Source organism: Cavia porcellus, unplaced genomic scaffold (genome assembly GCF_034190915.1).
Source record: "Cavia porcellus strain 051 isolate PalLab524CR breed Dunkin Hartley unplaced genomic scaffold, mCavPor4.1 scaffold_10, whole genome shotgun sequence".
NCBI lineage: Eukaryota > Metazoa > Chordata > Mammalia > Rodentia > Caviidae > Cavia > Cavia porcellus.
This window is the reverse complement of record NW_026947493.1, coordinates 84,232,985-84,258,650: the sequence shown is the minus strand read 5'-3', so window position 1 is coordinate 84,258,650 and position 25,666 is coordinate 84,232,985. Positions and strand designations below refer to the sequence as shown.

Genomic DNA, 25,666 nt, shown 5'->3' with positions numbered 1-25,666 from the left:
GAGAGTTTCCAAGCAGCACAGGCTGAGTGCTGCAGCTTATGCTGCTGTGGTGTTGTGTTGTTTTGAGACAGGGTCTCTATCTAGTGCAGCCTGGCTTTGAACTCATTAGGTAGCCCACACTGGCCGCCATCTTGTGGCGGCCATCCTTCTAAGGGCCTGTGCTACCACAGCTGGCAAGTTCCACATTTAAGGGGCCTTTTGGAAAGCAGAGCCACAGAAGAGCACTCAGGACATGTTTGCTGCAGGCTAGTGAGCTGTTGGTCACCAAGAGCGGCCTTAGTTATGACTTGAATGGGTTTCTCCTGGGGACCTGGCGCCTAGAGCAGGAGACAGATGACATGTGACTGACTTGAATGTGACTGACCAGTACTTACGCTTAAAATATGTGATTCTCCGTAATCTAGGTTGGGCTCGTCAAACAATCTTGGTAGCTGTTGCATTATTTTCAGAAGATAGTATAAATCTTCCCCTTGGCGGATCAGGGTGCTGAAAGGTAGTCTTCCTTGCGTGTGTAGTGGTGCCCTGGAGAAGGTCTGGTGGGCCTTTCTGAGCCTTCGTTCCTGTGGATGGAGTGCTGCTGTGCCCATCCGCACGCATGCAGCTTGCCAGGCGGATTCGGCAGTGGAGCTGGAGAGCTTGCTCAGTGTTCACTTCCTGCTGGGGCCTATTTCCTCCTAAACACAAGGAAATAGAATCATTCTTCTTCGGGTCAAAATATACACTCCAGCTTCACATAATTTAATTTTTTATTTTAAAGAGAATAAAACAGCAATAAAGTGAAACAAAACAATATAATGAGCAAAACCTTGGATTCTAAAAATAAGACAGTAGAAAATCAACAGTACTTAGTAAACTGCACCTTACTGTACCTTAGTATACTGCACTGTACTCCAATAGTTGTTCAGACTGCTAGATACAGGCATGCAAAGTTAATCAAAAGTATAATCCCTAAATCGTTTCTTTACTTCAGTTGCTATCATTTCAGAAATTTTAGTTGTGTGGCTTCTAATTTCTTCTGTGTATGTGACTTGTTTTGGGTGTGAAATATAAAAAACACTGTAAATACTAAGTTGTTCTTTTACTTCAGTTGCTATCAGCAGCTTAATTTTAGAAATGGGTTAAAGAAACATTCTTAAATGTGAAGTGAGGGTAGTATCCATAGTGTTTTTCGTTTCACCTTATATTAGAACACAAGGGGCGTTCTGTTTTTTGTTTTTTGTTTTTTGTCTTTTTCCTTTTTATCGGTACAGGGGATCGAACTCATGACTGCCTGCTTGCAAGGTAGGCACTTATGCCGCTGAGCTAAACCTCCAGCCCCTGCGTTCTGTTTTTTTTTTTTTTTTTTTTGTCTTTTTCATTTTTATCGGTACTGGGGATCGAACTCACGACTGCCTGCTTGCAAGGCAGGTGCTTATGCCGCTGAGCTAAACCTCCAGCCCCTGCGTTCTGTTTTTTTTTTTTTTTTTTTTTTTGTCTTTTTCATTTTTATCGGTACTGGGGATCGAACTCACGACTGCCTGCTTGCAAGGCAGGCGCTTATGCCGCTGAGCTAAACCTCCAGCCCCTGCGTTCTGTTTTTTTTTTTTTTTTTTTTTTTTGTCTTTTTCATTTTTATCGGTACTGGGGATCGAACTCACGACTGCCTGCTTGCAAGGCAGGTGCTTATGCCGCTGAGCTAAATCTCCAGCCCCCTGCGTTCTGTTTTTTAAATTAAGTGAATTAAAATAGGTTCCTCCCCTCACTTCCAACACACTTACTCCATTGTCCTCACTGCTGTCTGAAGTAGTTCTGAAAGTCTTTTCAGTGAATGTCTGTAGTGGCACTATGGTGGCTGCCTCAGAGTCGGTTGAAAGTATTAGCCTTTTGAGGCCATTTTGATTCTGGGGAGAAGTCGGACGTGGTACAGACCAGGTGCATTGAATAAGGGTGGTGCAGCATCATGTTTTTACAAACCTGCCTGTTTTTGAGTGGCACTTGGCGGCAGCACCCACCAGGTTTTAAATCACACCTCTTAGAGACACTCAGGAAAGAAGGCCAGAACTGCTTCAGCAAGTGGTGAGAGCAGCGGAACATGTTTGAAGGGTGAGGGGGCATTGTATCTTTTACTATAGCAGCTTTTGAAAATTTAAGCATTTACTATATATTTGTATCACCCCTCTTTCCAAAATTACTCTTTTGAGTTAAATATTAAGGTCAGTATAAATATTTCATTGGAAATGACTGTGGGAATATTTAAAGGTTTTTTTTTTGAATATTTAAAGTTTTATGAAGATAGTGACAAACATCAATCAGTACTGATTTAGTAACTTTGACTAAATACTGTGAGCATTAGGTCTGCTAGGTGTTTGTAGTGTTTGCAGGGAGTGGAGGAACAGGGGTCCCCTGCAAAGGCAGCCTCACAGATTGGGCCCAGAGGCACTGGGGAGCGGGTAGAGCCTGCAGACGGACTGGATTAGCAACAGTGGTGCCAGACCGTGGGATCTCATACTGTCGCCATGCCACTTGCTCTGTGACCATAACCGAATGCTTTTCTGTGTGAGGGAGGGCCCAGGCCTGAGAGAGAGAGAGAGAGAGAGAGAGAGAGAGAGAGACACAGACAGACAGAGACCATGTGACAGAGACAGACAGACCATGTAACAGAGAGACAGAAAGAGACAGAGACAGAGAGACACCATGTGACATCCTTAGAAAGAAGGGCTTGGCGAGGTCAGCATGTTTGCTTGATTAAAAACTCTTCTAAGGTTGAGATGTAGAAGGAAAGCCCATCAGCCAAAAAGGGCAGTTAGGAGCAGCCATAGCTGAGATCGTAATCCACGAGCAGCAGCTGGAAGCTTTGCCGCTGCAGTCTGGGGCCCGCTTTCGATACTTGTGCAGTGGTCATACTTGAAGCACCAGCAAGTGTGTCCAGAGAAGAAGAAATAAAGGAAGAAGAAAACTACTTTCCTGTTTTGTAGGCCAAAAGGAGAAAGTAGAATTACTCTATTTGTGATGACATGGTACTGTCTGTAGAAAATCTGAAAGATTCCACAAAAACCTGTTAGAACTAAATAAGTAAAGCTGCAGGGTAAAAAAATCATTATTTAAAAAATTGTTGCATTTATTAATACATGTAATGGCCTGACTGAACAGAAATCAAGGGAATAATCCCATTTTGAAAAACCACCCTCCCAGTCTTAACCAGTAAAGTGAAAAGTTCCTACGCTGGAAGCTATGAAAAAAACGATGAAAGAAATTGAATACAACAGAAAGAAGTAAACAGTATCCTGTGTTCGTGAATTAGAAGTGCTGATGTTGAGCTGAGCATTGTGGTGCATGTTTTTAACCACAGCCCTGGGGAGGCAGAGGCAGGAGGATCAACACAAATTTGAGGTCAGATGAGGCCATATAGTGAATTCAAGGCCAGCCTAAACTACAGACTGTCTCAGAAAATCAAGCAAAAGAAGTGTTGACATTGTTAAAACTCTTCTATTACCTAGAACACTGTATGCAACCTCATCAAATGTCGTTTGTATTTTTCACAAAAATGGAACCACAAAAGCTATGCTGAGAAGGAAAAAAAAGTTGGAGGTATCACAACTACTGACACAAAATTCTATCATAAAGCTGTAGTACTCAGAACCGGAGTTGGCATAAAACAGAAACAGACTAGTGGGCCAGAAGAGAGTGCAGATGTAAACTCAGTGTGTAGGACTGCAGGACCAAGAGAACTCGGGAGAGAGTGGACCACCACTGTAGTCAGGGGTGCTGGGGAAATGGATTTCCACATGCAGAAGAAGAAAATTGGATTTAAATTTTACAGTATGAATAAAAATCAGCTCAGAGTGGATCCCAGATGGCCAGCTATGGTGGTGTACTTGTGAAATCCTATTACTATGGGGTTGCTGAGACAGGAGGACAGCAAGTTTGAACCCAGCCTGGGAAACTTAGCAAGACTCTGTCTCAAAAATAAAAAGGGGTGGAAATGTTCAGTGCAAAGGCCTTGGGCTCAGTCTCCAGCACTGAGAAGAAAAAAAATTATCCAGATGTATGTTCTGAACTTGTAAAAGTAGGTGAGGCTGTAGGAGAAAAGCTGATGACAGCTAGACACTAACGTGGCAACAGCTTTTGGATCTCACATTGAAAGGCTGTAGAAGTGAACATAAGTAAGTGGCACTAATACATCCCTTCTGCACAGCAAAGAAAACATCAAAATGAAAAGGCAGCCTAAAGATTGGGAAAAAATATTTGTGCGCCATATAGCTAATAGGGATTAGTATCCAGAATTAATAAGGACCTCTTACAAGTCTGTGTCGGAAATACAAAACAAGTTCTTTAAAAAAAATGCATGAAAGACGTGAATTACTTACGAGACTTCAAAGGCCGTAAAGTTAGCCCCAGATAGATGAAAAGGTACACAGTGTCACTGATGTGAGGGAAACGTGAACTAATAGCACCATGAGATGAGACGTCATCTCCTGGCTTTCAGCACGGCTGCTGTAAACACAGGAGGTGTGTGACGACTGGGGACGGAGGATGGGGACCTCGGCACCCTGCCCTGGAAGCGAGGCTCAGGAGAGCCGTTGCCGCAGTGTGGGATCCTCAGAGAATGAGAGGAGCATTTCTTCTTCCAAGTGTCTTCCCAAGGGGATGGAGTCCCTGGCACAGCCACCTTGTGCCGAGATGTGCAGACAGCCTCAGTGTCTGTTGATGGATGAATAAAGTGAGTGTGACACATGGAATGTTACTTAGCAGGCGGTCATGCTGTCCACCACCTCGTGATGGACCTGTGCTGAGGGAGATAAGGAAACTGTTACGTGATCTCACTTGTGTGTGGAATCTTTCTTAAAAAATTGAAAGTTAAAACTATAGAGAAAGGTCAGGCATGGTGGCATACACATCTGTCATCCCTGCGCTCCGGAGGCCGAATCAGAAGGGTAGCTGTGGGTTCGATGCCCGTCGGGGCTACGAAGTGAGTTTAGGGTCAGCCTAAACTGCCTAGTGAGGTCCAGGCTCAAACACACTAGAAACAAAAAGTACGGTGAGTGAAACTGGTTACTGGAGATGGGAGAAGAAATTGGTAGACAGAGCCAGAGCAGCATGTATCCTCGTGTAGGGTCAGCATGTCTAAAATAAGACACACAGGAGAGGACTGGCGTTAGTATCCTTGTTTTGGCACTGTGTTTCATGCAGAAGTAACTGTGTGATGCTAGATGCCATTGTGCCACATGTGTGCGTGTGTGCACCCATCATCAGAACGTTTCGTGTGTGGTTTTGTGTACTAGGGCTGAAGCCCACATTGTAGGCAGCCGTGCTACCACTGAGCTACCTCCCCAGCTCTAAGATCTCCTTTGGAGGCAGGGTCTCACGAAGTTACCCTGCCTGGGTTGGAACTTGCCAGGTCATGCTTGCCTTCCCTGGGAAGGTGGGGTGTAGGTGTCACCATCTGTCCGGCCCCCACCTCCCATGTGAGCCTCACACCCGGAAATGCATATATTTTGTGCACTGCCTGCCTGTGCTCCCCACTCTCTCAGAAGGTTGGAAGAGGGAGTGCTGGTTGTTGTGAAGGAGTAACCGAGGTGGAGAACCCGAGGTAATCACAGGCAGGTGCTGTGAAGTGCGCAGGTCCGCATGCCTGTGCAGGGCCTTCACGGAAGGGGTGCTTCATTCCCCTGGCAGGCGGCTTGGTCTGGCGCTGGCTCTATATCGCAGCAGTGCGTGGAGTAGCCCCCAGTGGGGAAGGACATCGTCTCTGCTGGCCCTCCTCCTACTGTGCCTGGCTTGTGGTTTCCATGCTGACAGAGCAGACGGAGGGCTTGGGTGACCTTGGGAGGGACCTTTGGGAGCCCCCAGTCAGCCAGGTGTGTCACAGGTACAGCTGCTTCGTTAGAATGTGATCTCTGTAAGGTGGAAGGAGAGGTGCGGTGTGAGCAGACCCCTGCCGACCCCACCAGCCCTCGCATGAATGTGCAGGGTTGCGCTGAGCCACAAGCGCTTGCAGATAGGAAATGAAGCTTTCATGAAAAAGGACAAGGTTTTACTAGAGAAAGTTTTGGAAAAGAAAGATGGGCATTTTCAAAATACGGATCTCTCGATGGTGGTGTGCTCTGGTACCACTTGCACCTCACCACAGGGCGATTCCTGGCCTTTCAGCCTCTCTGCCCCAAATGCAGTGTTTTCCAGTTTCCAACTGGGCAACTCGCATGTTTTACAGACAGCTCCAAACTTACAGATTAGATTCAGCTTCTCAGGGATTTTGCTTAAAAAAATGGAGCTGCAAAGTATGCATCAGTGCTCACTCCCTTCTTTGTGGTTCCAGTGGGCCCCAGTTTGCTCAGCAGCGCCGGTTCTGTGTCCCGACGGTGAGCAGGCACTGAGCCTCCTGCCGCTGGGGGCCCCACCGCCCATCCTGTCACCTTTGGCTGCCTTTGGCTCCCTTGGGTTTGCCCTTGCTGCAGGATGCTGTTAGCCAGTGCGGGGCTGTACTTGTGCCCCACTCCTGCGCCGCACTATGCCTGGTGTTGGAGTTGAGATCCATGTGTTCCCGTTCCTCGCCATGTGCCAGCAGGACTGGAGGCAGCGTGTCCCACGTCACCAGTGCTCAGCTGAAGTTATGGGAGGCAGCATGCAAAGGTCACAGAGGGAAAGGCTGATCCCGCCTGGCACACTTGGCAGGGGCTTCGTAGCCAGACCCTGAGCTGCTCGGAGGTGATGGTGGTGTTGCCTACGCAGTCGAGGCATCCAGGCAGCAGGTGGTGGATATACTGCGAGTGAGCCGCTTCAGTGTGTCTGGAGGGGGCTCTAGACACCTCGCTGAGGAGGCCGCACCACGCTGCTCAGCAAGAGAGACAGGAACTGCAGAGCTCGGCGCAGCTTTGCCCTGTCAGTCTGACTCCACTGAAGTGAGCAGCTGGCGTTGCCAGGAACAGATGTGAGGCTGTTTCCTCTTGTCCTGTGTACTGTTTCCCCTTTGGAACACCATGTGCTAAATTAACAGTGTGGTGTAAGGAAGCCGAGAGGAGCTAGATCGAGGCCACTGTCCCTGTCTTCCTCCCGACAAGTGGAGTTGAAGGGTAGCCGTGCTGTTGGAGAAGGGCATTACGTGGATCTGAGCCTAGTGGGTCAGTGGAGACAGAAGGCAAGCCTCCCATGGGAGTCCTAGTTAGTGGGTGGTGAGAGGGGAGGAGGGCCTGGGCCTCCTGGGTGTCCAGAATGTCGCCTGTCACACAGTGTGTGGTGGTGTCATGTGGGGTGTGACTGTAGGAGGCAGTGAGCTTACTTTGGAGAAGGTACGTGCTTCCTGAGGCGTCCAGGTGGAGCACTGTGGAGGCCCCATGGGGGACACAGGCTGCATGCTTAGTAGCATAGCACTGCAGAGGGCACATCTCTGAGGCTGAGTGCAGGGTACGAGGGTGGGTGTCGTGAGGGAGGTGGAGAAAGTACTCATGAGGGCAGGAGGAAAACAGGGCGAGGTGACCCGAGGCCAGGCGGTGGGGGACAGAAGATGAGTTGTGAAGCACCCAGCAGTGCGACTGTCCTGGCTGGAGAGGCTGGTGTAGTGCTTCCTGGCACAGTCCTGGGAGAAGGCTGAAGCAGGGCTTGCTCGGGTGGCTGATGGGCCCGAGATGGTACATGCGTGCAGCGGCACTGTCTTTAAATGAGGGAGGTGGCAGGCCATAATGAGGTAGAAGGTGAAAATCTCCTTTGATTGACGGAGGCTTCCTGGGCACTGGGCTCTGTGCTGTGTGCTGGATCTGTTAATTCACTTCTCGTATATTATGGTTCTCCTTCCTGATGGGGTCAGTGGGTGCAGAGAAATTATGTGATTTGCAGTACTTCTGCATATGTGTTGGGCCCAGGTTTTGGGGTCCCATTATCTGATCTCATTACCTTTCATTTGAGCCAAGAAATGGAGAAGAGAGAATAAAGTAGAAAGGGGAATTGGATGCAGAATTCCAGATGTGATCCCACACCCAAATGACTTGAAAATAAGGCTGAATGGCACTGGTAAAGTGAACATCAAATCAAGTATTTTTTTCTGGAAAAGTCCAAGGGATAGTCTGTTGTTGCCATATTACAGATCTTGGTAGGCTTTACAAAGGCTTTACTTGAGCATCGGGCTCTATCTGACCAAATATTAATAGAATTGCATGAAGGGCAGAAAAACGCCATTATTTCCGTGTGTGGCATTCCAGAAGGGAGAGAAGTAGTGCACAGGCCTGAAGGAAACTGGGCAGCCTCAGGTCTGTTACTGGCAGGTTATACTGTGAGATTTTTGAGGTACTTTATGACTCTCATGATTGGGCTTATTTTTTAAAAAGTTACGATTTGTAATAAATCCTTACATTTTTGGCCTAAGATTTTGTAACTTAATTGCACCCTAACTGTTGTATGCATTTCACCGTAAAAGTTAATGAGCTTTTAGCTGTAGATAGCTATTTCATTGGCTTGGAATCAAATCTGATACTTTGAAGGGGTCTTCTTTCCTGCCTGCGCTGCCCTGCTTTGACTGCCACTCCTCATCCCTCCTGGCCCGCCGTCCGCTGGGTACAGAGTTGTGAGGATATGTTACCAGGGAGCCGGTGTGCTGCATGGGGTGCTTTCGTGAACAGTGCGGCTAGAGCAGGTCCCCTTTGGTGTTAGAGGGAATGAGTGAGCAAAGGAAAAATGACACTCGTGGAGAGCACTGCAAGGACAGTGCTGTAGGGCAAGGTCCTGGGGAAGAAGGCTGTGGGAGGGGAGATGGCCTGGGAGGAGGAGCCAGGCTGGAGACTAGGGGCAGCTGTGGCTCCTGTGTCCACCCACTGAACCTGATGTGATGCAGAAAGCCCGTGGGTGGGTCATTCTGCATTCCCAGTATTGTGTTGCTCTGACTTTCAGGACGGAACAAAATTCGTTTGCATTGGGGCCCTGTATTCCGAGCTGCTGGCTGTGAGCAGCAAAGGGGAGCTTTACCAGTGGAAGTGGAGCGAGCTGGAGCCCTACAGGAATGCCCAGGTATGGCCATGTGTGGGGTTTGCCTTGACTGGCGCTGCACACCAGCATACAAATAGTAATCAGTTTTCTTATGCTTTCAAAGAACCCTTCATTACATCATCCAAGAGCAACATTTTTGGGGTTAACCAATGAAAAGATAGTCCTCCTGTCTGCAAATAGCATAAGAGCAACTGTAGCTACAGAAAATAACAAGGTAGGAGTCACTTTACATTATAAACATTTTCATGCTTAAATTCTTGGTCTCCTTTCTCCTCTTGCCCTTTTCATCTTTCCATTTTCTGTCCTTCTGTATAATTAGATCCATAAGTATTAAGCTTGAGGAGAATAATCCAATGTTTTATTTTTATGTTGGCTAGTTTATCACTATTCTAATAACCAGCTTTAAAAGTAGAGTTTTCTTGTAAGGAAAGCGGAAGATATTTACAAAATTGAAAGGGGAAAGGAGGGAATTTTAAGAAAAGGTGGATTGTAACCATATGATGTTCTGCCTCAGGTGGTCAGTTTGGCTTTAAAGTCACTAAATTCTATTACACATTGTTGGAACAGGTGTTTAAGATTAATCCCTTAAAGGATGGCCTTAGACAATGATTTCAGTAGCTGTGTTGATTTACATGCAAAGGACGTATTTGATTTTTTTAGTCTTACTAAGAAGACATTTTAGAATTCCAGTGTGCACACTTGACCTAGGTTTTGTTTGCTTTTTTTGAGGGCGTGGTGATAAAGGAGGTACTGGGTGGGGTTTGAACCTTGGGCAGATCTATCACTGAGTTCAGACCCCTCAGCCCTCTAGATTTGAGACAGGCATCCCTGCTTTCCCTGAGTGGCCTCGAACTGTGATCTTCCTGCCTCAGCCTCCAAGGTGTTTGAGGTTAGAGGGGTATCACACTAGTGGCCCTGGCTTTAATAATTTCCACTGCATCCCTTTTGAAAAAGCTGCTTGCTTTTGTTTAAAACCTCTTAATATGTTATTCTTTAGGTTGCTACATGGGTGGATGAAACTTTAAGTTCTGTGGCTTCTAAACTAGAGCATACTGCACAGACTTACTCTGAACTCCAAGGAGAGCGGATAGTTTCTTTGCATTGCTGTGCCCTTTACACTTGCGCCCAGCTGGAGAACAGTTTATACTGGTGGTAAGTCTACAGCGAGGAGGGAATCTGGGGGAAAGGGCATCAGGAGATTGCGCTGTGAGTGGCGGGGTGGTGGTGGTGGTGGTGCTGGTGGTGCTGTGTGTTGTTTCCGGGGCAGCCAGGTTACACTTACCAGAGGAAAACCTTATGGAGATGAGTTTATAAAAGTAATGTGTCATATTAAATTTTACCAAAGTAGAAAATCACCTACAACCCAAAGAAACCGACTGTTAACATTCAGGATGGTTGTAGACTTTTCTTCCTTCCTATAAACACATACATACATACATATGTACGTACATTAATATGTATCTTGCTTTGCATAATTAGAAGTACAGAGCATGGCCTATAAGTTGTCTCTTTCTTTTTGTGGGGCAGAGATGATACTGGGGCTTGAACCTAGGGCCTCAAGTATGCTAGCCATGTGCTCTGCCACTGAGGTATGTCTCCAGCCTTTTTAGAATGTTTTGTTTGTTTGTTTTTATTTAATTGTGTATTTTCTTATTTAAATACAGCTTTAATGTTAGAAGTAGTAGTTATTGTTTATAGTATTTTAAGGAAGTACAGTAAATTTATATTGGCAAAAATATATATGGGGCATCTCCAATAATATGTAATTATCTGGAAAAAAGTATCAATTGATAAATTTTTTACAAAACTTAATCCTAAAAGTTTAATAAATGCAAATCTAGCTATTAAATGGGTGAACAAATTGTAGTTACAAGTTTATAGACACGTTAATAGTATTCTGAACAAAAGTATCAGAAGGACTGCTTAGCTCTAATATGGAAGTTTCACATTTATATAATGGTTGGTTTTTTTCCCCCCTCTTATTTGGCCAATTTATGATTTTCTTTTTCAGGGGTGTAGTCCCTTTTAGTCAAAGGAAAAAAATGTTAGAGAAAGCGAGAGCTAAAAATAAAAAGCCCAAGTCCAGTGCTGGTATTTCCTCCATGCCAAACATCACGGTTGGTACCCAGGTGAGTGGACAAGCACACTGTCCCCAGGCCCCGGCTTCCTCCCGAGCCCCGCCTCCCGGCACGCGGCCTGTGTCTCTCGTCATTTCTGCCTTACGCAGTGGCCAAGTAACATGTCATGCACTGTGTTTCAGTGTCATTAGTCTCCTGTGGCTGCTTCTGTATTTAGCTGTATTTAAAAACTCCTGTATTTATGTACGCCCTGTAAAATTTCCTGTATTTAAAAACTCACTTGGCACTTTCAAACTGTAAAGCCTGGAGCCACTCCTGTGGGAAAAGGGTTCAGTTCTGGTGGCGGGGTCAGCGTCATTGTGCCAGACAGACAGGTGGCTGCCTGTCCGTGCCCCTCTGTGGGGATGCCATTACTGGGGGCAGTGTTGTTTCCACAAGTGTGGCCTGGAAGGTGATTTTCTCAGCCCAGGGGTTCTTGAGGTGTTGCTCCATCCCTTGCTGGGTCTGTGGACCTCAGGAGAAGCACAGGGCTGTCTGCTTTCTGCCCGACCCAAGGCTGGGTGTGCCACATTACAGCAAGTGGGTGGAGAAACCCACTGGTTTAAGTCTGACGAGAGTGTATAAAAGTGTAATAAATTCCTTTTTTTAAAAATTGGTACCAGGGATTGAACTCAAGACCATGCACTTGCAAAGTGGGCGCTTATGCTGCTGAGCTAAATCCCCAGCCCCTATAAGTGTAATAAATAACACCACTTTCTCACTAACATTTTTGAAAATCTCTTTTTCTTAAGAATTGTTTATATTACTATGGGGTTTCATTACTATAATAATTTTTAAATTCTCAGTTTTAGTTAGTATACATTTAATTTACTACTTAAACTAGATGTAACCCACATAAACAAAAGATATTTTTAATACTCTAATATTTAATAGTGAAAAAGGTCCTGGGAATCAGAAGAATTTCATAACTGTTATACTTTTAATTTTTAGAGTCTGAAGAAGGTTTATCAAGGTAAAAACCTAATGTTTATATTCATTATTGCAAATGCTCTGATGAGTGTTTAGAAACTTTTATAATTCATAAAATTAAGACAAATGGTGTTGTTTTTAAACTACCAAAACATAATAACCTCTATATTCTTTATCTTGTGTTTTAAAAAGCACATAGTTTCAGCTGGATGTTGTGGTAAATATCTGTAATTCCAGCACTTGAGAGGCTGAGGCAGGAGGATTGCTGTGAGTTTGAGGACAGCCTGGCCTATATAGTGTAGGTCAAGGCCAGCCTGAGCTACACTGAGATCCTGTTTCCAAAAAAATAAAGAACAAAAATAAACCCAGAAGTGTCTGGGATGTACCTGAGTGTGAAGGCCGTGGGTTCAGCCCGCGGCACACATCCGGCCGTAAGTGACGTCTGTTATAACATGCCAAGTTTTTCCTTCATTAAACCTTTCTTACTGAGCCTCTTTTAGGCTTTCATCCGTCACCAATCTGCTCTAACACTTTGCTGGTGAGACTTGCTGCCAAATCGTAGCTGAGCAGAGGTGAGATCTTCCCCTCGAAGCTGGGAACTAAATGTTTGTTCATTCCCTGGAATTTCAGTGGCACACAACCGTTCCTTGGTAGAACTGCGACCCTAAACCATTTGCTCCACAGTCCTCTAACTAAAGCCCCCCAGAACAGTGTCTTCATATGTGTCAGTGGTGAAGTAGAGCATGGTGTTTGTTACTGGGTGACTGAACGGAATGTCATTCAGGCTGGCCTGCTGGAGACAGCAGATGAGATCTGCAGAGATGCAGCGTGTGCTGCGGATGGAGCTATCAGGGTATATTTTATGGTCACTGGCTTTCAGAGTATAACCTGACAGGAAGAATCATATAGATTATCGTCTTCTGACACTGGGGTGTAACTAGTATTTTTTAATTTAAAGGAAAAATGACAGTCTACTGAAACTTGTAGCTAGTATTACAAACTCCAGTCTTAGGGGCCAGGGATTTAGCTTAGCGGCATAAGCATCTGCTTGGCAAATGCAAGGTTGTGAGTTCCATCCTCAGTACCAAAAAAAAAAAAAAAAAGAAAAAAAAACTCCAGTCTTCTAGGGCGAATGAACAACCACAGAGATAAAGTGTATGTAGCATTGTGAATTAATGAAGAAAGTAATTTCAAATTAAAGGAAACAGACAAGTACAATTTTTTTCCTCTTCACATCTTTTTTAATAAAAGCCTTTTAAGTTTCTGTTTATTCTTTTTGACAGGATAATTATTTTCTGCATGAATTTTAAAAATCAGTGCTAAGTACTTAGCAGACATGCTGAAATTACTCTTGCTCTGTAGTCTTAGGAATAAATTTTCTTGATGAAGACCTTTAGGTTGACACATTACTGGTGTTACTAATTGTGTAAGGTTGTAATAACAAACCAGGGAAGTGGACCTTCATGTATTGCATTTTCACATATTTGAAATAATTGTTCTACTTTGTTTTAAAATTAGATCTCCTGATAGTGGTTTCTTTTGTTTGCTAGGTGTGCTTAAGAAATAACCCGCTTTACCATGCGGGCGCAGTGGCGTTTTCGGTCAATGCTGGCATCCCAAAAGTGGGCGTCCTGATGGAGTCCGTGTGGAATATGAATGACAGCTGCAGGTTCCAGCTCAGATCTCCTGAGAGCCTGAAGAGCATGGAGAAAGCTGGCAAGACGGCCGAAGCCAAGTGAGTGCTGCCACGCTTGCTGTGTGTGCGTGCGTGCGTGCGTGCGAGGGCGTGTCTGTGGTGCCCTGGACACGCGTGGACACGGAAAGCAAGAAGCGCTTTTCCTGCTGCTTTATCACGTGGTTCACGTTTGCATGGTTCAGGCCGCTGATTGTTCTCGTGGGTTTTTGGCTATAGTGGGCATTGACTCCAGGACCTTGCCCATGCTGGGCTAGTGCTCTACTCCTAAGCTTCACTACCACTTCCCATTCCTGTTCCTCTCCTGTCTCGTCTCGTCTCGTCTCGTCTCGTCTCGTCTCGTCTCCCCTCGTCTCGTCTCCCCTCCCCTCCCCTTCCCTCCTTCCCCTCCCCTCCCCTCCCCTCCCCTCCCCTCCCCTCCCCTCCCCTCTCCTCTTCTTCTTCTCTCTTCTTCTCTAGTTATTTTGAGGCAGGGTCTCACTGAGTTGTGTAGACTGGCCTTGAATTATTGATCCTCTTGCTGCCTCCTGTCAGGCAGCGTGTAGCTGCTCTTGACGGCTGCCAGTTTGGCAGCGTAGTGTTGGCATCTCCAGTGTCCTTGCTTTGGTCCTCACAGTGTGTTCTTTGCCGATGTTGATTACAGCATCAATGTGTTCCACCCTCTTGTTGCTCTAACTTTGTCCTCCTCTCATTTTTTATAATTAATTTTTTTCTTTATTTCTCTTTTTTCTTTCATCTTTTTGGAGACAGGGTTTCACTATGCAGTTCAGGCTGGCCTTGAACTCACTGTACCCCAGACTGGCCTTGAACTCAGGGTGATCCTGCTGCCTCAGCCTCCCAATGTAATGTAATTTCTTTTTATTTATTTATTTATTTTTTATCAGTACTGGGGATCGAACTCATGACTGCATGCGTGCAAGGCAGGCACTTATGCCGCTGAGCTAAATCCCCAGGCCCCTGTAATGTAATTTCTGTCAAACATTTTGCTGCATTTTTATTGTAGGAAGGGTCTTACAGGTTCATGTGTTGGAAGCGAAGTGTTTTTTTTTTTTTTTTTAATGAAAAATAAAAGACAGCGAAATAAAAAATGAATAGAAGAAAATAATAAAGATAAAAAACCACAATGCCTTATCAAACTGTCAGCATCATTTTTCATAGGGATTAATATTTTGATTCTTATATTTCTGTAAAAACAAAGAGACTGAGAATAGTCTAAACAACTTTGATAAAGGAACAAAATTAGAGCTCCAGTCCCACAACTTATCACAAAGTTACACCAATCATGACAAAACGGCACTGATGTCAAGATAGACAAACCACCAAACTACCAATATAAAATCCCAACATAAGATAACCACACAACAGATAATTGATTTCTGGCAAATATGAAAAGCAACTAGGTTTAGAAAGGATTGTACCCTCAATAAATATACTGGAACAACTGGATTTTCACATGCAAAAACCCAAACCTTATAATTGCATCAAAAAGTTCTTAAAAGTCACTTCAAAATGGCTCACAGTGGGTTAAAGTGAAGGCAGGTGTGCCCTGAGTCATTGCTTGGCTGGTCACTCTGTCTGGGACAAAAAACATGTTTTTTCCTTATCATACTAATGAAACAGAGAGTTGATTATGCATGTGTGATATGTTTATTTCACTAATAAGTATGTTCTCTACACATGTCCATTTACGTATGTGTCCAGTTTATCATTCTTTATGGCTGAATAGTATTCCATTTTGTAGAAATACTATATCTTTTTTATCCATTCCTCAGTTGATGGGCATTTAGGTTGTTTCCAAGATCCAGCTATTATAAACTGTACTGCTATAAACACGGGTGCACATATATCACTGTGGTGTGATGTTTTTAGTTCTTGGGATTTGGGAAGATATCCAGAAAAGGAATAGCTGGATCAAATGGGAACTGCAATCCTAGTTTTTTGAGGAATCTCCACACTGATTTCCACAGTAGTTGCACCATTCAGCAGTCCCACCACCAATGGAGAAGGGTTTCTTTTGCCCCACCTTCCCTCCAGCATTTGTTATTGGCTGATTTCTTAGTACTAGCCATTCTTTCTGGGATGAGGTGAAATCTCGGTGTTACTTTAATTTGCATTTTTTGAATGGCCAGTGATGTTTGAATATTTTTTTCACATAATAATTTGCTGTTTGTACTTATTCATCTGATAAGTATGTGTTCATCTCAGATGCTTATTTTTGGATTGAGTCTTTGAATCTGGGAGGAGTGATTTTTTTGAGTTCTTTCTATGTTCTCAATAGTAATGCTTCATTTGGAAAACAACTGGCAAGCATGTCCTCCCACAGAATGGGTTGTCTCTTCACTTGGTGGTTTCTCTTGCTGTGCGACAAAGTTTTACAATTAATTAATTTTTATGATACTGGCAGTTGAACTGAGGGTCCTCACACTGAGCTACCTTCCTGACCTCCCTTCTCTTTAGTTTTAAATTAAAGACAGGCTCTCGCCAAGTTGCTTAGTTTGGGCACAAACTCAGCCTCACAGAGAGTCGTGATTATAGATATTCGCTACCACATCAACTTAGAAAAAGTCTACAGAGGATTTGTAAACATTTTTGGAGTTGGAGAGATATGTGAACAGGAACACCCTAAATTTTATATTGTCCCACACTTTGGGGCTGGCCTAATGTTTGGAGTTAGGTACGAAGATCATAACTCTATATGCATGTTTAAAAAATTACTAATCTCTTAAAACATGTGTATTGTAATTTGATGGTTTTGTACATGAACTAAATACTTAAATTTTAAAATAGTAAGTATATATGACCAGTGTAACTTAGAAGTGTAGTTATATTACATTCTAAAAATAGCACTTTAAACGTTTTGGTTTGGGATCATGCCAACTCAGAAATACAGAAAAGGGCTGGAATGTTAAAGACACAGTCGTTTCATGCTAGTTCTGAAAGCACCTGGGAGGTGCTGTCATTGCGTGGCCGTCTTGCCGGTGCCAGGCTTGTGGAGTGGCCAGCAGCGTGCTGTGAGAGTTGGCCTGCTTTCAGGTTGCTCCCTTCAGGCAGGGGATTTTGGTGAAAAGAGCAGGCGAGAGTGTCAAGGGGACCACAGTATCTCTGTGATGAACAGTGGTGTTATCTGTAGAGACTGGCTCATTGCTGTAGCTAAGTCAAGCACTGATGAACTAGCGTGCTGAGGGGGAGCAGCTTATTAACACTGCCCCCGGTGTTAGGACTGCATTGGTGCAAGCCCCCTGGAGAGGCTGTCCTCCACACTGGGAGATCGGCGGTGGGGCAGGGGCGTATTGGGCCCACTGGCTGCTGTGCGCTGTGGCATCCAAGGGGTGGCGTGGAACCACTTGCTTGAGAGGCTTAGGGTGAGTTACATGCAGCCCTTGTTCTTTCTCCAGCAGGTGTGTTTGAGTCATTCTCCCCAGTTACTTGCCCCTGTGCAGCGGTTCCAAGTCCACTCGCAGAGTTGTTGGAAGTCCTGCCCCGGGTGCAGTCTGTGGCCCCTCGGGGCAAGTGCACAGTGCCCCTGTGTCTTTCCCTGCATGTGGCCTCAGGTCACATTGGTTCCTGGAAGTTGTTTGTGTTTGATTGCTTTGTAAGAATAAATTGAATGCGTTACTCGACAAGTTCCTGCTACTGAGTTTTCCCAGTTCTGAGGAAAATCTTGTTTCTTCCCATAGGCCTGAGAGCAAGCAGGAGCCTGTGAAGACGGAGATGGGCCCCCCTCCGTCCCCGGCATCTACCTGCAGCGACGCGTCGTCGATTGCCAGCAGCGCATCCGTGCCCTACAGTGAGTTTCCTGTGGGCTGGTGTTTGGGCTGGCTCAGTGCCTATCATTATGTAAATGTGATTTTTCATAAAAGTTGTGTGTTCACTATTTTATTTTAGGAAAGCTTTAAGTGAAAGATAGTGTTGACCATTTGTTTTGTTTTGAGCATGACAGTTTTCAAAGATACATGAAGTTTCCTGTAGTACTAGAAGCAGGTAGCTACTACTTAGTAGCAGAAATACATGCCCTCCTCTGTTGAAACACTTACTGTTGTATGAATTTTTTATGGAGTGGTCATACTATTTTCTAGAATTTGTAGAATTCAAATATTTTCACTTAATACTGCATGGTGAATTTGAAGAATTTTTAAGAGCCTTTTGACTGTCATAGATACTTGATGACTTTGAAGATAGCGCAGTGGACCTTGTTTTTTCAATCTTGATAAGGAACTCTCATTTTGAAAGTCCAAAGTACAGTTTTTGGATTCTTACACTGTTTGTAGTAGTGCCAGTACAGTTAGACGTTGATAGGTACAGTTCTTCACTGTGTATTTGTTTTTAAATAGAAGTTGGTTGTTAAGCTCCCACTTGGGAAGGAGTGCCCTTAGAAGTCTTCGTTTGGAAACCTCCACTGGTACCCTGTGAGAAGTGCTCACTCTTCATAGGGTTAGATGCGGTCTGCAAAGCCTCTTCTACATTTGCTTTTGGTGCTTACTGTTTTGTGGTTGTCTCAGAACGCCGTCGGTCCACCCCTGCCCCCAAGGAAGAGGAGAAGGTGAATGAGGAGCAGTGGTCCCTCCGCGAAGTGGTGTTCGTGGAAGATGTTAAGAACGTGCCTGTGGGCAAGGTGCGTGGCAACCAGGCGCGGTTCCCGGGGGCGCTGGGTGGGTGTCTGGGAGCTCTCCTGGTGGGCAGCTCCTCCCGCAGCATCCTGTCTGTGGCCCAGCACTCAGACAGGTGCCACTTTCCTCTATTTTGGGGCCGATTTTAGATTACAGAGAAGTTGCACAGATACATGACTTGTTTGATGCAGTTCATTCTTTCAAGCCACTAGACAGTGAGAATGGAAATGGTTGGTGACACCAAAAAATTCTTCCTCAACGGAAGAATCCTTCTCTCCCTGAAGTGCCTTCTACTTTCTCTTCTCCTACCAAGAGGGTTTGCTTTTGAAGAAATTAGGATGGTGCCCTCTCCCAACAGCTGCAGCACGGTGTGAGTGTCTGGCTGCTGTCTGTGCGGTCGCCTTCCTGAGAGCCACACTCTGTGCCCGCATTCCCCGGGCCTCTGTGTGGCCCCTTGTCCAGATGCCGGCAATTTCTTCAGAGGCACTTGTTCACTCTGGCTTGACCACAGAAGCTTTGAGAGTGCTGGGCACCATGTGGGCCTAAGTCCTAGGGCCATCTTGTCTTCACTGTCTACTCGGTCCCTGGGCTCATCACCCCAGAAACTAATTGTGGGCATCTGTTCACACTTATTTTAAGTTAAATAACATTACAGGTGAGCTCGATCACATTAATTCTACTTCAGGTACACAGTAGCTGTATAGGCTTGCTGATGGTGCCAAGGAGAAGACTGCCATCTTCAAGAAAGTTCTGCCAGGCCGTACTACTTTATAGTAAAGAGAATGGCCAGGTGTGGTAGTGCATGCCTGTCATCCCAGCCATCTGTCGAGAGGCAGAGGCAGGAGGATCACCTTGAGTTTGAGACTAGCCTTAGCTGCGTAGACTCTGTTTCAAAGCACCAAACCAAAAAGCACAGACTGAGAATATGAGACCGTTTCAAGGATCGTACTTCCTTCAGTTAATTGCCATACAGCCACAGGTTGCCTTCACTGTCCGTGTGGGTCCGTTTCTTGAGTCTTGGGTATAGGTATTAACAGCACAGCTTCACACTTCTGTTCAAGTTAGTGTTACCAGCTGGTGAGCATTGAAGAAATGTATTTAGGAGGAGTCCATACTGTACTGGCTATGAATGCCTCTCCCTGAACTCTGTAGACACTCGGTGTTCCTGCTTGTGCTTCAGGTGCTCAAAGTGGACGGGGCCTATGTCGCGGTCAAGTTCCCAGGGACATCCAGCAACAGCAGCTGTCAGAGCAGCTCCGGCCCTGACGCAGACCCGTCCTCCCTGCTGCAGGACTGCAGGCTGCTGAGGATCGATGAGCTACAGGTGAGCAGAGGTGCCCGCGGCAAGACACTGGGCAGCTCCTTGGGTGTTGGCAGGGTTTGAGCACAGAATTCTCCTTGTGTTGTACAGGTTGTCAAAACTGGTGGAACTCCGAAAGTTCCAGACTGTTTTCAGAGGACACCTAAAAAGCTTTGTATCCCTGAGAAAACAGAAATATTAGCAGTGAACGTAGATTCTAAAGGTAAAGATCGGCTGAGTGTTCAAGTCAGCATACCTTGTGTTGTATGGTTACATGTGTGGTTTGGGGCTTGGAGAGTTTGTGTCAGCTGCATGGACTGAGTCTCAGGTGTGGCCAGAAAGGTCCCACGTGGCCGTGCTGTTTATAGATCCTCTAACAGCATCTCTTTTCATTTGTCTGCTCTGAAGGTGTGCACGCTGTCTTGAAGACCGGAAATTGGGTGCGCTACTGTATTTTTGATCTTGCGACAGGGAAAGCTGAACAGGAAAACAATTTTCCCACCAGCAGCATTGCTTTCCTTGGTCAGGATGAAAGGAACGTGGCCATTTTCACTGCTGGGCAGGTGAGCGGCCCCGTCTTGGCTTCAGGCTTGGCCTGGCAGTACCAGTAATGTGGCAAAGCTTAGGGTTTTTGTCTCTGGTTTGCTTACTACTAGTGAAGCATTGAAGAATTTAGAACTTTCAGCATATCGTGCTGTGGGGTTTTTAATTTGACCATTATTACTAACATCTAGTTACATTTGTGGTTTGTTTCTTTGGTACTGGAAATTGAACTCAGGATTTTGCACTTCCCAGGCAGGTGCTTGTGCTGCTGAGCGATGTCCCTGGCCCGAACATCTAGTTTGAAAATAAATACACCTAGTAAAATCACTTTTGACTGGGAGCCAGAGTTTCTTACTTCCTTTCTCTTCCAGGAATCTCCCATCATTCTCCGAGATGGAAATGGTACCATCTATCCCATGGCCAAGGACTGCATGGGAGGAATAAGGGATCCTGACTGGCTGGATCTCCCACCGATCAGTAGTCTTGGGATGGGTGTGCATTCTTTAGTGAATCTTCCTGCTAACTCAACAATCAAAAAGAAAGCTGCTATTATCATCATGGCGGTGGAGGTAATTTGACTTTGGAAATTGTCTGGCACTTTGATTCAGAAGGCCCTGCCACAGTGAGCACGGCAGAGATGAGGGAGTTGGCGATGGCACCGACCAGTCGGGTTGGGTATGAGAGAGGCACAGTCCTGGGGAGACGTGCCTTCTCAGAAAGGTTAAGTCAGATGAGACTTCTGCAAGGTCTCTTTGAGGCGTGCTTCCTAGGCTCACTTTGGGATTATCAGGTAAGGCTGAGGGCAGGAAGTGTCCCCGAGGCTCCAGTTGAGGTCTTTGGGACCTTCCCTGAGATGTCCCCAGAAGGTAGGGATCATGAAGTCAGCCAGTGGCAACCAGGGAGGCTGGGGAGAGGCACAGAGAGGTTTGCGTACCGGGCTGAGGGGCCGAGGTTCCCTGACTGCTAGGAGGAGGAGGATTTAAAGTAGGTAACTAGTAGCTTGAGTTTTGAAGGAAGATTAGTAGTGAAGGATGGACTCTTGGGAAGGAGTCAGAGTTTAGAGATCACATAAAAGGCTAATTCTAGTAGTTTAGGTTAAAAACTCTTGGACATGGAGGGTGGGTAGTTTGAGAAACCCTAGGGCAGTGGGAACTGAAGCTTTGTGAATGGATCAGCAGTAAGTGAAGACGGTGTTGTACAACCTCAGGTGTGGGTGAGAAGAGAACTGGGTGGGATAAAGGAAGAGGAGGAGCTTGGCTTTGAATGGGGGTGGTTGATCTTAGGTGCATTTGTGGGGGCCGCGGCACTGGAAACTGTTGGTGCCGTCCTTGCCGAGGCTGACCTAGAACAGTGATGGCAGATACGTGGCATGCATTGCCCAGCTGGCTGCTTATCACTGAGAGCTCTGCAAGGCTCCCCACCGCTCAGACTCAGACTTCGAAAGGACCCCATATGTGCTGAGTACTGGGGGACAGGGTCAGATGGGAGGCAGGTTACGAAGCCACTATAGCAAGCCCTGGGGCCGTGGCTCTGGCCCAGAGCATGAGTACACAGTGATGTGATTATAGATACAGTAGGTGTCTGTGTAAGTAAATTGGCGACATTTGCTGATGGCCACACGTAGGGCTTACCGTGGAGGAAGAGAGGGCCAAAGGTTTTGGAAGAGGGAGGCTGCCGGGCCAGAGATTCTGCTCAGCTGCACGGCATCTGCTTGGGAAGTATGAGGTCATGAGTTCAATTCCCAGTACCAAAAACAGAGCCAAACAACAGAAGATGAGGCTGCCACTTACAGAGATGAGCCAGGACATTGCAGAGGGCTCCGGAGCAGGGCAGTGGGGCTGTTGGTTTAGAGGAGAGTTGCTAGCTGGGAAGAGCTGTGAGCAGAGGGCTGCATGGAGGGGAGACGGCCAGAGGAGCCCAGAGGAGCGGTGTGTGCTGCAATTAGTGGGGGCTCTGCAGAGCGAGACTGCCAGGGTTATGGGGATGAGATAGTGTCCCAGGCCATGGTGGTAATCCCTGCATTCAGCGCTGGGGTAGTGAAGGGCATGGAAGCCGGGAGGTGGACGGTGGCCCCATGGGCAGCAGACACCACTGGGGTGCGGCGGGCACTGGCAGAGGCGGGCAGTGAGGGGTGCACAACCTGCCCGGCGCAGGTTGGGGTGGGGAGGAGACGGGCACTGCCCTCTCGGCACCGGCGTGTGGTGGTCGCCACTGCCGTCGCTGGGCTCCGTGTGCAGCTGGCCACCGAGCCTGTGCATCCCCGAAGCCTGTGCCGCCCGGCTCACCGCACTCCCTGCTCATCCTCACGCAGAAGCAGACGCTGATGCAGCACATCCTGCGCTGCGACTACGAGGCCTGCCGCCAGTACCTCGTGAACCTCGAGCAGGCGGTGGTGCTGGAGCAGAACCTGCAGGTGCTGCAGACGTTCCTCAGCCACCGCTGCGACGGGAACCGGAACATCCTGCACGCCTGCGTGTCTGTCTGCTTCCCCACCAGCAACAAGGAGACCAAAGAGGAGGAGGGTGAGGGCAGGAGCCTGCGCAGGCTCTGAGGGCACGTGGCGGGCAGAGGAGGGCGGTCTCGGGGCGGGGAGTAGGAGTGTGTGCGTGTGTGTGTCTGTCTGTGTGTCTGTGTGTGTGTACTTTGGTGTTTGTAAGATTTGGGAAGTTTTGACTTTCTCAGAGATGGTGTGCCTGTGCTCTTGTTGGGGTGGGTGTGTTAATGTGTGTGCGGAAATGTGTTCCTCGGTGTGTCTTTATTGTCTTTAATTCTTTCTCGTGGCAGTAACATAAGCTGGCTGTGCAGTAGTAAACAAACTTCACTGATTTTACAGTGACATAGATAACCTGTATTACCATGGGAATTATTTTACACATTAAGGCAAATTGTACTGAGGTAAATTTTATTCCAGATTAATTTATGGTGTTGTTCGGTATTTTCAGAAAGTTTTTTTTTTTTTTTTTTTTTTGTCATTAAGTTTTTAATTGGAAAAATAAAGAGAAAAATTGGAAACCTGAAGTGTAAATATAAATCACCATGTTTTTCTTTATTTTGAATTGTGCTGATTATATTCTGGTTGCTACATTTTTATTATTATTATTTTTTTTTTTTGTCTTTTTCCTTTTTGTCAGTACCAGGGATCGAACTCATTACTGCCTGCTTGCAAGGCCGGTGCTTATGCCGCTGAGCTAAATCCTCAGCCCTGGTTGCTACATTTTTAAGTAATTGTTGGCAAGTTTCTGACCTTTATATCATTGTCTTGGATTACACTAGAGAATTATATATAGCAGTGCAGTGTAAGCTGAGTGGTAGCTCTTTTTTTCTTTAGTTGTGAAACCTAGACTTCAGTATGTTTACAAATGATCTTTTAGGGGTAGAGAAATAGGCAAAAGAAATATGTTGCATGTTAAAGGTCATTCTTCAGTCCATGGTGTGCTGTTTGTGCTAAAGAAGAAAAAATTAAGCCATCTGTTATCTAATATGTAGATAAACACTGAGATGCATAGTAATTTGTGGTAAGTGACCTGTGTATACTTAATATTAATGGTTAATAACAGTTTTTTCCTTCATGTTTCAGAAGCAGAGCGCTCTGAAAGAAATACATTTGCAGAAAGGCTTTCTGCTGTTGAGGCCATTGCAAATGCAATATCAGTTGTCTCAAGCAACGGCCCGGGTAATCGGGCTGGATCGTCAAGTAGTCGAAGGTAATGTGATTTTTATAAGGAAAGTTTAATTGAATGAAAAAAACTCACAAGGCAGTGTATCTTGTACCTGTCATATGCATGAACTGGTGGGCCCTTTTTGTTGTGGTTTTGATTCCTCCCAGTAACTTCTGGGAAAAATACCTGATAAGTAGATTTTAAGTGTAGAACAGTAGTCTCTGACTGTATTTAAGATGATTTAAACAAATAGTTTGAACTTGATTCTTTTGTTTTCTGAAGTTGCATTCTTCCTAGGAAGTTATTTTCTTTATGTGAACAGGTAATACAATGCAGGAATTGAAAGAGCTTCAATCTTTAATTTTCATACTGCCTGTCTAGGTATGTCTTTCATATGTCTTACCATCAGGAAAGAAGTGAAAATTGATGTGTGTTACAGATGTTCAGATTTTAAGGTTTTCTGAGTTATGGGATGGACAAGTCTATTAAAATGTTAAAGTATGTTAAAATTTGCAATGTGTTGAGGTGATACGGCATGTAAAGGTTTCAGAGTATAGTTTTCTTTTTTAAGAAGGAACACATTTCCTCTAGATTGAGCCAGAATTCTTGGTTATTTATATGTCACTAATGGAAGCACTGCTCAGCCTGCACTAATGTGTAGGTTATAGACAGAGGCTACTTCAAACTGCCTGTTTGTGGTTCCATACTCATTTTCCTCTGGAAAAAAGTGGTGATTAAGTTGGCACCAACAGGGCTACCAAGTTGATAGCTTCCCAGTTCAAAAATGTTCAGAAGTGAAAGTAATCAAAAACTATCTGTGGGTGATCAAATGATAATTTAAAACAGTAGAAAAGCATGGCATAGACTACGTAAAGTGGGAATTACCACCGGGTTATTTATCTAGGACTGCTCTAGGCAGACAGAGTGTTTGGTCTAAAATGGAAAGTAACTTAAATTCTTCATGACGAAATTAGTGTCTGAATTATTTCAGGTATTTCATTTCCTCAGGGAAATTACAGGTGCAAATCCAGTTGGACTCTGATATGCTTGGTCCAATACCATTGCTGCCAGCTTTTTTCATGTAAGGATTATTTTGAAGGCAAAGACTAAAAGGAGCTTCAAGAGTGGGCGATGCGTTGCTCACAGAAATAATTTGCAGAGTAAGCTCCTTTGAGGCATTTGCCGAAGATCTCACTGCAGTGCTCTTAACAGTTCGAGCTCAGGGCTGCCGCTGAGCAGCTGGAAGCGCAGGAAGCGTCTGTCCGCGCCGGGCAGTAGGAAGTCCACAGACTGCTTCGCTGGAGGGAAGCCTGCTCCAGCCCACAATGGATCTCTAGGCGATGCCCCTGGTGGGTGCAGGCTGGGATTCCTGAGCGTACGCTCAGCACTATTGAACGGAGTACTGTTAAATGCCGCGCACGGTGCTTTGACTCACACGTGGTTTGTGACTCACTAGCTCCCGAGTCCAGGGCAGAGGTAGTGGCAAGCATGGTTGGTACATCTGATTGCAGGTGTTTGTGCTCTAGAGATTGTTAATCTGGAAGACACATGACCTTCGCTTTTTTGTCACAGTGTTATGTTTGAACATGACTGGATTCTAAGGCTTCTGTAGCATGGATATAACGTGCTTACAAAGAGGAAATTACATCATCCTTGACTTCTTCCATATTGTCAGCAAACACGATGACTGCAGGCAAGCCATTACGAAGAGAGTCAAAACTCTGAATCTTAGCAGCCAAGGTGGTATCTCCTCAGTATTGCCCTCAGCCACTGGGGACCCAGGTGAATCTTCATGAATTGTGTACAACATCTTGAAGAATAATTTTCTTTTTTTGTTTTTTGTTTTTTATTTTTTAAGACTATAT

General features: G+C 45.6%; 1 protein-coding gene across 8 annotated transcripts in view; it reads left to right on the top strand.

Annotated features, from left to right (window-relative positions):
• The window catches only part of Ubr5 (ubiquitin protein ligase E3 component n-recognin 5), a 125,241-nt gene that overhangs the window by 57,158 nt on the left and 42,417 nt on the right, over positions 1–25,666 (top strand). For all 8 annotated transcript variants that reach the window (XM_063257699.1, XM_063257695.1, XM_063257696.1 and 5 more), the window contains exons 10-22: positions 8,857–8,973; positions 9,056–9,166; positions 9,950–10,104; positions 10,964–11,081; positions 13,550–13,734; positions 17,370–17,479; positions 18,192–18,304; positions 19,480–19,623; positions 19,711–19,822; positions 20,008–20,162; positions 20,514–20,711; positions 22,454–22,664; positions 23,720–23,846. In XM_063257699.1, coding sequence (XP_063113769.1) covers positions 8,857–8,973; positions 9,056–9,166; positions 9,950–10,104; positions 10,964–11,081; positions 13,550–13,734; positions 17,370–17,479; positions 18,192–18,304; positions 19,480–19,623; positions 19,711–19,822; positions 20,008–20,162; positions 20,514–20,711; positions 22,454–22,664; positions 23,720–23,846 — 1,856 coding nt within the window. The remainder of the gene's footprint in view (positions 1–8,856; positions 8,974–9,055; positions 9,167–9,949; positions 10,105–10,963; positions 11,082–13,549; positions 13,735–17,369; positions 17,480–18,191; positions 18,305–19,479; positions 19,624–19,710; positions 19,823–20,007; positions 20,163–20,513; positions 20,712–22,453; positions 22,665–23,719; positions 23,847–25,666) is intronic.